The sequence below is a fragment of the Larimichthys crocea genome, unplaced genomic scaffold, assembly GCF_000972845.2.
Source record: "Larimichthys crocea isolate SSNF unplaced genomic scaffold, L_crocea_2.0 scaffold97, whole genome shotgun sequence".
Lineage (NCBI taxonomy): Eukaryota > Metazoa > Chordata > Actinopteri > Sciaenidae > Larimichthys > Larimichthys crocea.
This window is the reverse complement of record NW_020861315.1, coordinates 640,658-655,137: the sequence shown is the minus strand read 5'-3', so window position 1 is coordinate 655,137 and position 14,480 is coordinate 640,658. Positions and strand designations below refer to the sequence as shown.

General features: G+C 42.4%; 1 protein-coding gene across 8 annotated transcripts in view; it reads right to left on the bottom strand.

Moving 5' to 3' along the window:
* Positions 1-14,480, bottom strand: part of iqsec1a (IQ motif and Sec7 domain ArfGEF 1a) — an 88,880-nt gene that overhangs the window by 19,245 nt on the left and 55,155 nt on the right. The window contains exon 1 of one of the 8 annotated variants that reach the window (XM_019271309.2): positions 12,686-12,704. The exons of 6 other annotated variants lie outside the window; for them this stretch is intronic. Coding sequence is in view for 1 of the 2 variants with exons in the window: in XM_010756766.3 (XP_010755068.1) it covers positions 1,027-1,091 (65 nt within the window). In the remaining variant the exon portion in view is untranslated. Of the gene's footprint in view, positions 1-1,026; positions 1,340-12,685; positions 12,705-14,480 lie in introns of those variants that run through there. One more of the 8 variants, XM_010756766.3, reaches the window with a different exon arrangement.

The window sequence follows — 14,480 nt, the reverse complement described above, 5'->3', positions numbered from 1 at the left end:
GCCCTAATCACAACCTATTGAGGATAATTAGCAGTCATAACATTTTGATGAATAAATGAAAGGCGCAGGTTTTTGCTACACAAAGCCCCCTGATTATTGATTCATATGATTTTTAGTAGCATTCATCACGTTGCACTTCACGTTGAGCTTCAGGTTTCTCAAGATGATTCGAAATAAAAGCTTAATTAGCAAGAACAGATGCAGCAAATTGAGACATATACTCCACTGCAAGTGTGATGAGAGGTTTGAGGTTTTGTTGATGCCATCCCCATACTTGTTTAAGTCATCAGGAATCAATACTATTCCCCCGTTAAGTGCCAGGCCTCATTCTGTTTGAATCAAGGCATCACTCCTCCTCCCTCCTGTCGAGACTACAACAAAAACAACAACAACAGGGCCGCTGTCATTATCTTACAGTAATGAATAATTAAACTCTTCCACACTTCACTCAGCACCTGCCCTTCAAGATCCAGCTATGAAAAAGCACACAGTCACGGGCAGTGAGCGGGAGGGCCACAACACACCACAGGAATGCCCTTCAGCCGAGGAGAGAGAGAGAGGGGGGGGGGGTTACAATCCAACTCACAGATGGATTCTGTACAGTGAGACTAAACATGCCGTGATAGCACACACATACAGTGACTCAGAGAGAGCGACACGATCTGTTTTCCATTGTGAGGGAGTCACAATTGAAATGGCAGACCCCAGTTTGAAAATTCATGGTCTTCGTGACTTAGCTCGAAGCTCCACATTACTCCTGTCATCTTCTAGTGTGTGTGTGTGTGTGTGTGTGTGTGTGCGTGTTACGTGAAAGCGCAAAAAAGAAGCAGTTCATTTCAGCGCAGGATCTGAGCTCTTTTCCGCAAACACACACACACGCATATATACACACACACACACACACACAACACATCTCTCTGCTGTTTATTAAACAAAGCCTTATGAGCTCTGTAACCTCATCCAATGACAGGACACACACACGCACACAAAATAAACTCACATTTTACACTCTCCTATTACTCTTACCAGCCATTCAGCTCTAGTTCCAGCAGCGACTGGGTCTTCTCTGAATTACACTGCAAACACCACATGCTGGCCGGCACTCACAAGACGATGTACTCCAAACATTAGCAGTCCCCCTCACTAGTCCCCATTACTGCCTAAAAGGTTTCTCTAACAGACAGACACATCCCAAAACTGCCATCTTCCACAGCTTGTAGCTCTCTTCTCCTTGTAGAAGGTCCCATTGCTTTGCCTTACGGATGGTACATTACTCAGTAAGTGGCAGTCTGTAATCTCTGACTGACAAATGAAGCTCTTTCTTTTTCTCTTTCTTCCTCTCTGTCCTCTGTGCGCCGGGCTGGTAGGAGTATAAGGGGGGCGGAGGCTGGGAGACAGGGGAGTGTGGGTTTCTGCCAGGCCCTGAGCAGTATGGAAGGGGGCGGGGTGCAAGGAAGCGGGGTGTGTGAGAGAGTGGTGGCTCTGTAGCTGGGTAGAAAGAAGAGAGAAGGGCATGAAATACCTCCTGCACAACACTAATCATGCAAGGAAGGGACACACAAATGACCCTGGAGCAGGGGACGAGGAAAAAAGACAATCACGTTTTTCAGCAGTGTTATCAGAGAATGTAAAAAGCATGGGGAGGCTGGAGGACAGAGTGACCACATGATCCAGTTAGGTGCATAAAGGTATAGCAGATAAGTGGGCAAGGGGATGAAATGGAGAAAGCGGGCAAAAGGACAAAGTAGGAGGAGACAGTGACATAAAGAAAGAAGATAGTCTCGGAGGAAACAGGGTTTGGGAGTGTTTGAATGTCAGAGGTAGCCTCCTTTTTGCACGAAAGAAAAAGGACTTTGCGGGTAGAGATGGAAAATACAAGAGAGCACCTCTATTAATAGAGCCTTTCAGGGTTGAGAAGTGATGGTTAAGATGTGCACTAAGAAAAGAAGAGAGGATTCTGCGTCTTTCTGCTGCTGCAAAATCGCAGTAGAGTAGTTGACCACCTCCTGTCCTTTTATTTTCAACCTCCTTTCTATCAGCAGTGTTTAATCTTATAGACAATGCCATACGGCTAAAATGCCATTCATATTGTACTATCACTGCAAAGCTCATCAGGACTTCCAGTCCAGCTTCACACTCGTAGCAGACCCCAAACTGACGGAGCCTTGTCTCTGGATTGCACAGAGTTGTTAAGACAGGCCAAAGACTAATCACCCCTCTGAGGGAAGGGGGTTGGGGTAAACTGCCCCCAAGTCAAAGGTATTTTCTATATAATGACAACAGGCACAGGAAACAGAGGAGAATGGCTCCCACATGGAGCCAGTTTACAGGGACACCAATCATCCACACACACACACCCCAGTCTCTGTAGGGAGATGTTGATGTCGTCTAATTACAGGCCTGAAACTCTAAAATGATCACCTTCTCTGGACTGTTTTCATCTGAGACTTCAAACAAAAGAACAAGCAGAACAAGAGACAAAGGAGGAAAAAAAAAGTTATCTAGCTTATCTTACCATGTGTTACGGATCACAGCAGGCGAATATGCAAAGACTTACTTGCAGCGTGTGACTCAGGCAGAATGATTATGTGCAGAAAGGCAGACAGACAGTAACTGGCCAACTGATCTATTTCAGTTTGAGACCTTGGGCCCTGCACTCAGGCGACTACAGCTGCTAATGCCTTGTGGAGCTGCCGAGACTCGACTTACAGATCTCACAATCTCATCGCTCATATTGGAATCAATTTATTCCTGAGCACCTGTAAACAAAAACAAACAAAAATGATAGAAAAACCCATTTAGGTTGTCCCTTGTCGTTGTCATTATTATCCTCATTATCATTTTGTTTTATCTTATCATCCAAGAGGGGCAGACAGAGGGAGGCATTTCGATTTTGAAATGTGTGCATCATATTAGATATTAGCCCCTGTGCAGCCTTTTGTTTTGCGGGCGGCCCACAGGGAGTGACTAACTAGACTTTATTTGTTTTGGAATGAGATATGAAGCAATATCGTGGTCTCATTTTGATGGCAGGCATGCGATGCTTATAAACCACAAGCGTGACATGATTGTTTCAGCATGAGGCTCAAGGACAAGCATCAGTTTAAGCATCTCTGCTGAGATGATTTAATTCAACGGATTCCAGGTAAAACTGAGCTGTAAAAGTTTGCACAAACTTCAGGATACTTAGTCAGCCTGTGTAATTCTCTCTGTCTGCCCTCCCATGCGTCTCTTTCTTCCTCCTCTAGTGTTACGATTCAGTCTAGTCGTCCCGTCTGGTGAAGGCCCACTCCATCTCCCGAGTCCTGGCTGCATAGCACTTTTCTCCAGAATGATGTCATTGAGAATTCCAAGCAGAGGCCCACTTTCTGCTCATAAAACGGCATTTCTTCAACTCAATACATATGGTCTCTCTGCATTTCAGCTCCTACTCTATCACTCCCCCCCACCCCTACTTTAGCCTTACTCCCTTCCCTTCTTTTCCTCTTCCTTCTTGTTTCAGTGTAAGGAAAGTTAGATACATTACACATGGGACAAGGCCAAAGAGGCATCCGCAGGTCAGCTACACACAAACGCCTTTATCAGGTGCATTCCCATAGATACAGTACCTGAATATTATCAGAAAGACAAAAGAGATTTTCCAATTGCAAAGAGAATGAAAGAAGACAGAGCAGAGGAAACGACAGCAAAGGAAACGGCAAAGGGAAAGGAAAGCTTCCTGGAAACTTGGTCACAAGATTTTGGCGCTGAATGCTCTGTCTACATGACATCATGCACCGTTTCTCATTATCTGCTTTTGCTGGATGCTGAGCAACTGAGACCTGCGCTAAGAAACGGAAAATAAAATGAAAACTCAGCCCTCGCCTGGTCTGGAAACAATTAGAACGGGCTGATGTCATAGTTTGATACAACAGCATAGTAAATGAGATGTAGTGGCCCGGGATAGTTGTGGGAACACAGAGGACTTTGTATAGTAGAGGGAAAAAAAGAAACTTAAAAAAGAAACTAATTTTCCCTGTAAATTCTCAGGAACAAAGAAATGTTGTGCATAGGAAGGATCTGGCAGCAGATGTATAAATAGAGCTGAAATGAGAGTAATTAAAGGATATGCTGCCTCTGCTCATCACATCCTGGCTCAAAGCTGGAGCAGATGTGTTGCCTGTGGGATCCTATGGGAATGATCAAAGATCATCAGTGGCAAGTGATGTCTCCTGTTCATACATCACTTTGTGATTCCAATCATTACAGAAACAATCCATTTGTCCAGACACACGAAAAAACTGGAGGCTGAACTGGAGGAGGTAACTTCTGAGATTAGTTTTGTTCCATCAGAACATTATTTTAAATCAGCTAAAGGTTTGTTGCAGCAGATATATCTTCTCCACACAACTACGATTACGCATTGAACCTCAATACATTTTTAGCATTGACTGAAAAGTCAATGCAGCACCAAGTATCAAAGACAAGTCCAATACCAAAAGTTAACATCAACATTTGGCTTGTTCAAAGAACAATAAAACACATTTATCCCTCAAAATGAATATTTATGTATCTATAAAGCAAGGCGGCACATTCCCATTAGTATAGAACAATTACTGAAAGATACTCAGCCTGACCAAAAACTGGTATTAAAATGGGAGCTTTTACACAGCAAAGAAGGATCCAGGTTTTGAGTCTTTTCTGGGTGGAGTTTTTTCCTTGTTCTCTTAGTGTTTGCGTGGGTTTCCTCTCACATTCCAAAGACATATGCCAGTCAGGTGTGGTGGAGACTCTAAATTGCCCTAAAATATGAATGTGGGCATTTGGTGACCTGTCCTGGGCATTTCGCTGCCATCCTTATAATGACTGAGTGGGCAGAGAAAAGGCACGAATAAAATGACACCCTTAGGATGGAAACCAAACAAACCTTTACTTTACAACTCAACCGCATGTTTATGTACTCATTTGTGTGTATGCAGTTCTGTAAAAAAAAAAAAAAATATATATATATATTTCTTCTCCAAATAAAGAGCTCCTATGCTTTCTCACTCTGTATGAAAGGCAGATAGAGGTCATGTATTGTGTACTGTTACCATTATTAGAAGCGAGCCCTGTTCGTCTATTTACAATATTTTATTTCAGTTCATTCGCTCAATTACCAGATACCATATTTCTCTGAAACTCTTCACCATGGCCCCACCCCAGCACAGAAACACACTACAGCACAATTCTCCACTGCTAAAAATAGACCAATGTGAGGTGACACACTCTGGTAAACACTCTGCGAGGGAGACGAACAATGCTGTGAAGAACAAGAGGAAGAATACAGATTAACGCAAGAGAATGGCCACTGAATGCCCTGCTGATTTCATCTCATTATCTGTTCCTTTGTGACAGGTCAATTGGAAAACAGTGCAAGACTTAGACTAGTTTCTCCAGTGGTTATTGCTCAGAGCAGCCCTGACTGTAAATGTAACAAAGGCCGCAGTGGGTATAAATACACATGGTGGTCATGATGGATGCGGGAGCGTGGCACCACAGCCAGACAGACAAAACAGGCCTGATACAGCCCTTACAAGATGAGACCCATTCCACAGTGGGCTCTCAGAGTGACAGTGTCACCCACTGGTTAGAAATAAAACTACATGCTCCCTTGAAGATGCACTCTAGGCCTGGGGGAAGACATGTGGCAGTGATGTCATTCAGGACGAATGAGGTCAGACATGTTTGTCATGGTTTCAAGTCGGGAAGGGTTATTCAAAGGCACCGGGATGTAAAAAGACCAGCTTTTTCTGGTTGGGAGATGTTGATGGGGACATGTGTGTGTGTGTGTGTGTGGGGGGGGTTTGGTGCAATAATCTATTTGAGGCAGTGGCAGACTCACACCTGTCTCAAGTCACACAAAGTCCTGTGGTTTACACGCACTGTGTCAGGAAAATATGGCATAGCAACAGATGATCATCAATCCTCATTCCCAATCATAAAGTTTCGCTCCTTTTATTCAACACATTTCATTTTAATACCAATATATACATGATACTGTAACAGTCCAAGGAACTACTAAATGTAGTTTTTTTTTAATAAAGGAAATGTTATAGACTATAAAAGTACTACAAATCATCTTCTCTGTAATGGATGCCAGGTTGCAATTAGTAGCAACCACTTTTTAACAGCAAACCCCAAAATAAATACATTTTTAATGTTTGTTGCATTACTGATATTTAAATATTGCCTTCACAGCCAAGTATGTTGGTATGTTAATTACTTAAAGTATAAGGTGATTAAATATAGCCATATTTGGTTGCTAGCCTGGCGACCACTTTTAAAGATTAGAGTTGATCTCTGTGTCTCAGTCTGCTTTCAAACATTGTAAAGCCCCACAACCTTAAAGCATCCTAAAGCATCTGCCTCCCTGCTTAATGGCACCATGGTGGCCAATCAATCATCACACAGCCTCCCGATTTGTGTAACATCAGCCAAACATTTTTAAAATCACGTCTCTCTGCTGTGCTGATTCCAGGACCGATTTCCAGGAACCATCCATCAGGATAATCCAAGAGATGAATAAAAAAAACATATCTATTCCCTCGATATAAACCAGACATGTTTCTAAAATAATTATCGGCTTGTGCGCCTGGAAATGCAATCAATTTGCAGCCATGAGCTAAATGACATCATTGAACTGGGTAAATTGACTGGAAGGCTTACAATAATAATTATTGCTGTTTCAATCAGATTCCATTCATTGCCGACTACATCAGTGATCTGATAAATAGCTGGTGATCCTGATGGTGTCATGCTACTCAATCATTCAAATCACTCACAAGATTTCGTTAGCAGCCAAACATAAAATAGTGTTATGGTTCAGAGAGCTGACTGCAGTATAAATAAGTTTCTAGTAGACAAACTAGGCGTGATAATTGCACAGAGGGTTTTGAACTGACGTATGCTCCTGTATTAGTGATTCAGCATCAGCTAGGGATGCACACTTGTCCATACAATAGAAGCACATCCTGCTACATAATATGCTTAAACATGAGGGATTAACATTGAGGAGAAACAGATACAGGGAGAAAACACAGATCAAAACCTCTGCATACCTAAAACACTTTGAAAACGATGGCTTACATTCCATCACTACTCACCTCTCCACACACAGCTGTCTAATCACTTTAGTTTGTCTTGCTTTCCCTCAGCCTTGAACTCAAGTTACTTGTTGCTGTGCTCTGCCGCCCTTCCCTGGCAAAGCCAACTGTGCCTCTGTGGCATCCGAAGCCCACGGCAGAAACACTACGGCTATTGAGCCCTAAGGAGCGCCTCCCGGCTCGACCGTCTATGCTGGCACAGGCCATTGTTTGTGTTGGCGCTGCGCATAAAGAAAGCCTTTCTCGTGTCTGCTCCATCACGTCTTTCCAGTCTTTGATTTGGGAAAAGACAGTCACTGAACAACAGGGGCTACCCTGTAGCCATGAGATGTGTCAATGTGTCTGATTCTGCCACAAAAATATTTACTGTTTTCTTGTCGGGACCAGCAGACCACAAACACAACCACAGACCAAGTGAAGGATTTTCTTTCAGATTTTGCTCCACTTGGAAGTGAAAGCACAAAACATATTTCATTTTAACAGCCCTCATTAGGCTGACAGTGATAGAATCATTCAGGAAACATAATGTTATTTTAGGAGAAAGTGCCCAAAACTGGAAGACTGAATACAGATGTGAGTAAGTGAAGGCAGCTATGAGTATCACATAGAGTGCAAAAATTCACCCGAATACATAATATTCACATGATACATTTTAACATAGCAATACCATTCTACGGTGGAGCCCCAAAGTTTATACCAAGCTCAGTTCTGTTGTGATTCAAGTCATTTAGCTGTAATTTTAGGTGAAACCTGACTACATATGCTAAACAACTAAGTAACATTTCTTACAGCACAAATCTTGAATCTTGAAAAAACGGATGTGCTCTTATATGTTCATCAAGTAAGCAACTTTTTTTTTCACAGGCTTTCAGTCCCTGAGAGACGGTATCGTTAACCAATAATGAAAGTCAGGTCAAGTAAAAGAGCCAAACTGCTGCGTCAGGATTTGGAAAGATTTTTTGTTTTTGTTTCCCCTCCCTTAAACTCTCCACGTACACAACCTCCATCCCAGACGAAGTCATCAAATAATAAAGATGAGAAAACACAGATCAGTTTACATGTGATAAGAACTCCCAACCGCAATGAAAACTTGATCAGTTGTATTTAAATATTAATTGAAAGCCACAGTTGAAAGCACCTCAACAATAAGAGCAGATTGAAAAAGAAATAATGAATGATTCCCGTCCCTTATGGTTATGTCTTCATCAGACATGCATATCAAGGTATTGGGGGTTTGAAAATAAGACAAAAGCAGTGTTAAGAATTTTTTTTTTTTAAAAGAAGAAGGAAAGCTAACTGGTCAGTGAACCATTTTTTCAAAGTACCACAGACAACCGGGAAGCAATCAATCACAACAAAAGCACTGAGATAAAGCAGTCATCCTCGATCTACGTTCCTTTTGCTCAGGAATGTGAAAGGAAGCCGAGGAAACCTTTTTGTGCTGAGAAATGGATTCATGTTGACATATTCCAGTGGAACAAGATATCCTGAGTGCGCAAGTTCCATTCATACCACATTTCCACAAGACCCAGTGGGTGCAAGTCAGCAGATCTTATATTTCAACATATGCCCCAGGCTGGATAGGACATAAGGCCTGGAGAGCGATAGAGACATTCTGAGAATAACAAGCAGACTCAAATTCATGATAACAACCCCTTGAGGAGGAGTTACACAGCACCATGTTTATTGTTTAATTTCTCTAAATGTTTCAATCCTCTACCATAACCTCCAGTTGAGACAATGCAAAGACATTTACAAGAAAAGTGAGTTGCACAAGGGGCACGTGGATTAATTCACCGTCTCTATGACAAAATACCTGACAGCGGCTAATGTTGTTTGCCTTCCATTTAATTCACACACAACCAAAGCTTATTGGATAGTTTCCAGAGCACATTGGAAGTCAATAACGACACAAGTTCTACAGGGGCGAGTCAAATAAGAGCCGGCCACCCGTGTCATACATCAACATTAACACAAAGCCTGCAACATACCCACCCGGATCACAGGAGTCTCGGAATAAAAAGAAGAGACAAATTCTTGTCATTACGAAGGAATGGATTTCAAATGCAGTGCAAATCTGTCTGCTACCTTGGCTGTATCCTCAGAGGTTTGATGTATGCTCCATAAAGCTTACTGTTTTATTGGCTAAAAGCACAGCCACGTCTCTGCAGGCTGCAGGGCACATCGATCTGCAGCCCCTCAATTACTTATTAGAGGCCCCCGTCCCAGCTCTCTAAGCCCTCAGGTAAAATAAAATTAAAATAAAAAACTGTTTCTTTGTGCAGTTGATTCATCATATCACAAATCATAATCATGTGAAAATACTTTGGTTTTGTCAAATGTGATTAAGCTGATGTCAGAGTGAGAAATACAAAGAGTACTTAATACTGATACTTTTTCCCTACAGGGTGAATTATTCTTGGTTTTCCGTGAAACTGGGGCTTGGACTAGCATGTGGAAACATCAGAGGGCAGAGAGGATGTTTCTTTACCATTTTCTGGGATCATACAAACACTTCTGAGAAGCGGAGGGTGCAGCCAGGAGACCAATGTGTTTTAACTTGTTGGTTTGGGGTTCTTTTGATTGAATGAGGACAAGCCTAATTCTTTCATTTTAATCGACTGAACTTCCGAACAGCCTCAGGTGTCTATCAAAAGCAGGAGGCTGTATCAGCAGAGAGCCATTCTCACACCCACATGGTAATCTATGATTGACGTAAAAATCAACATGGGCCATATGAGAATGTTTTCTCTTTTGGTGGAGTCTGTTTCCTCAAGCTGCTCCTTCAGTACAGTTACAGTTTGAAATCTGGGAGTTTACTTGGCACTTTATTATATATATATTGGCCAGGCATAATTTCCTTTGTGGAAAAAGGAATATTTGGTCTATGGGAAAGAGTAGTCAGACACTGTTTTACATCTTGTCTACATACCTACCAACCATTACAAGCTGCTGATATTCCCACGTCTGCAGTTTTACCTCAAGTATGAAAAGGGTGTAGTTAATAAGATACAATATACAAGGAGACAAGCAAACAAAGTACTAGATAAATGAATGGAAAGAATCTGCAGCCACATAGTTTCATTTAAGCTCTTCTCTGTGTAATATATTTCACTTATCTCTTAGAATGCAATGAGTTAGTTATAATCTAAGAGTTTTATGTCTTAGATATCGGATGTGCATTAAGTGGTAACAAAATGCAGTTTTACATCAAGCAGATACAGAGCTGTGTCTCTGAGTGTTTCGGATGAATGTAAGTTCAATGTTCACTCTCCTTTCAGCTCTGTTTTTGGTCTCTACCAACTACTAAATCCACTATATCACCAAATTTGTCTGACATTTCTTGCTGCAGAGGTATCGTGAAGATAGTTTTAAGAGCTTTTTCGCTGGAAAGAGCTGCCTACTGCAGCTGCGAGCGAGCCAAAACAGTAAAGTTGTAGGCCGTAAAATGGTGAGCTGATAGATGCTGAAAAGCTCTGTAGATCTGAAGGGAACTGCAGAGTGAGGTGATAATTATCTGTGGGTTCATCACACAGATGTTGCAGCGTTAAGTTATTTATCACTTTTGTTATTTAGTTACCTAGATAGACTTGATTGGCTTATTCCATATTGGATCCAGATTACCTTTTAGCTATTAGTTAGCTACCCAAAAAAAAGCAGACACTGTTTTGGTTTGCAGTATTTAGAAGGGACATAAGCCAGTCAGCCTTTCAGATATGTTCCCATCCCAGCTGTTCAACAAGTCCACTGTGTAAGTAAGGTCAATTGTCTCACTTAAACCTTGAACCAGTAGATTGTGCAGCATCCTACAAATATATTGCAGTGACAGCTGGAAGGAGCAGTTTCAGAGGGAGGGACACGGTGAGTCAGCAACGCGGTAACATCCTTAAACCAACCTCGACAACAGGACGAAATCCTTTTCTTTGTACATTCTGTTCACATGTTTGGAACTGAGCACAGAGTGCCCGGACATCATTAGCACTTTGGGTTACACAGAAGGGCGGGCGCGAGTGTGACAGGTTCACTTTATTGTCTGCTGGACCTTCTGTTCAAGGCTGCAAACATCTGCACAGCATAAGGTTAAGATGCTTTGTGGGAGATGCTTTCTTGTCAGCGTCACGTTTAAGCAGCTTTGAGACTTTTATTTTAACCATTTCCTATGTGGACACTACAGAATAATGAGCAGCACTGACAGAAAAAAAAGCCAGTTCACCGTTTTTTACAATTACTTTGCATTAAATGATGAAACACAGAGGAATTCTGTGCAATAAAAAAACAATTGAGATTCATACTGCTGCACTGTGTCTAATGATCCCAGAGGGGAATTCTACCTTTTATTTGCTGTGCCACAATAAGCGTCCTGCACCAGGACAGCGAGATAACAATACATGCGACTTGATGGAGTGTAAACAAACGGCAGAGAAAGAGGTGACATGGGGGTGATAAAAATGGACTGAGGGGAGGACAGAGAGGAAGGGGTGAGCTGCACGTGATACAGAGAAGAATAGTGCAAAAGGGGGGTGGGTGATAAAAAGCAGCATGCATGCATTGAGTACAGTGCAGCTCTGTATTCTCGAACCACTGTTCTCACGTACAGCATGACTGATGAAGGAGAAGCCGTCTCACGCTCTGTGCATCTAATAGGCTTTAATGATGTCCTCGCTAAGCCATCCATTCTGTTAGCAGGTCTAATGAGAGTGAGTCCGGGTGGACTGTACGAATGATTGGGGAGAACAGATCATCAGGTCCTGCTATAGGCTTCATTGAAAAGATGTCAACAGGATACTTGTCGTGAGCAGGACAATTAGCGAGAATGTGCCGTGTGTCAGAGAGATGTTGGGCAGTTTGGCGGCACATAAATGAGAGAGGGCTACGGGGACAATAAGCAACCTGTCGGAGTTCTGCGGTGTGTACAGCAGCTGGCGAATCACACATAAAAAATGCATTATGAATCTAAACAAGAGACACAAATGAACAATGAACTACTCTCTCTCCCTCCTGGCACTGTGCTTGAATGAGAGATCAGACTACAGAGCAGCAGCGTTGGCCGACCCAACGCAGAACAGGTCCATACTTTCCATACAAATACACTCACACGCTCATCTATCCTTTATTTCTATTCATCTCTCACACAGGGCTGCAACTGATTATTATTTATATCTAAGATTGAGCAAGTCTTTAATCACAATTCCCCCAGAGCTCAAGGTGATGTCCTTACATGGCTTGTTATATCCCACCAGATGTCTAAAAACTAAGATGAATTCAATCTACAGTGATATAAAACAAAGAAAAGCAGAAGGTCCATCACATTTGAGGAGCTGGAAAGGAAGATTGTTTGGAATTTCTGCTTGATTAATGACAAACAATTATCAAAATTGCTGCTAATTTATTTTCTGCAGCACCACTGTCATGCATGCACGCAAAGCTTACCACACACCTGCAGTGTCTGACAATGCATACAGCTGCTGTCTCCGCTACAGAACCTATATGAACCTGCACTTCACAGCCGGAGAGATCACACACATGCACACACACACACCTTGAGAGCAGAGCCCACCTACCTCCACACATCTGTTTCCCGGGTTGGCCCCGTACAGTATGAAACAAGATCCAGGCTTTGATGACAAATTGCTACGGCTCTTTACAGAGAGGTAAGGTGACCGTGGTTGCTTGAGCAGCAAGCTCTGTCAGGCACAGGAGACTGGAAAACTCCATCTGACTGATTTACTCTCGACTAATCAGCACATTGTCCTAAACGTCAATGAAAAGAGGAGGCTCTCCTCACACAGAGTAACCTCCCCCTGCCTCACTTATCAGCCTCACTCAGCTGTGTCTCTCTTTCTTTGAATCTCGCTCTTTTTGTTTCATTAGTCCATCGCTCTCTCTCTCTTTTCACCATCAGCCATCCTTTCGATCTCACCCCCCCTTTAACATACCTCCTCTACCCTGGTCTTTGGTCATTTATTCAGCTGCTGTGTTGATGCTTGTGGTTCAGTGGGGACATGTCCGGAGACTGTGTGTTGCAGCTCTGCAAGGTCACTGATTGTTTTTTTTGTTTTTTACCCCCCCCCCCTTCCTCTTCAGGACACATGGTGTTGCCGAAGGGGAAATCTGAGCTCTCAACCAGAACACATCCTCAGAAAGCCAGAGCACAATCTAAAGTGTAGTCAAATAACAGGGTCATTCTAACAACCTCTTTGTATCTGCGGAGAAATCAGTATACAATGCACATTTAGTTACATTATTTAAACATAAAGATTTGAGTTTGTCAGAAGATAATCAGAAACAGATGACCAAATTATTTTCAGTGGTCATATTCTTTTAATTCAGTAAAGTGTGAGACTGTGTCTGTAAGTAACACTGTCTAACATCCACCTCCCTCTGTGTTTTGGTCCTGCTCAGAGCCTGTTCTGTCCAGTTGCCCTCAGAGAGCAGCAAAAAAGAGCAGCGATTCTCATAAACATGAGCACGCATTTAGTCATCTGACTGTCCTAAAATAAAACTGTTGTGATACTCTTTTTGTTGCTCTACGTATTTCACAAGAATCATTTAAGAGGAAAAGCACAGTTTTGTCATTCTACTTAAGAATAATACGTTTGCTTCCCAGTAAAAGCATTATCACATCAGACAGTTAAGTAATCCTTGGCAGTGAATGTCTGTAGCATCTATCTGGGAGAAGAGCCAGAGAAACAGGCTACAAGGCTGCAGCAGCCTCTGTGGGGCTCCAGACGAGCAAGAGCCCCCATCTGCCTTCATTTGTCTTCTCTCCACTCACTGATGGCTCACGGTTGAATTAAGGACTGCTCGTTTATTTGACTTAAAATATCTCCCATTCTTTAATTACTTAGCTCTCTGCCCTTGACTTACTCACAGCAGAATGCTTGAATCAAATGAATGAGTGGCCATTAACAGGGAGACAACTTTGACAGGTAACTTTACGAAAAGTGCAATCAAAGCCGTGGGATTTCCACAGTGGGAGATTAACATAAGAACAATATCGTGAGGATTTTCTCAGACCTCAAGGCTGATTTCTGTCCTGAAATATCTCTACCAACAGATGGTGCTAGTGTACAGTCAACTCCATACTGAGACTGATGTAGGGTTTAGGGATATATGACTGATCAAAAGACTCCCACTCATCTTCATCAAGAGGGGGTAAGGAAACAAGTTGATGTAAAGCAGAGCAGCGGTGGGAGGGTTACTGTTTTAAAAAGGGGAGAAAATGTGCATGGAGAAAGGAGTTAGAGTCGAGGTGACAGATACTGAGGAAGAGGAACTTTAGTCTATAGTTCCCAAGGGAGCTCATTTAAGCTGCAGGCAGACATGTTCAGGTCTGTACGAGGAGACAAGCTTGAT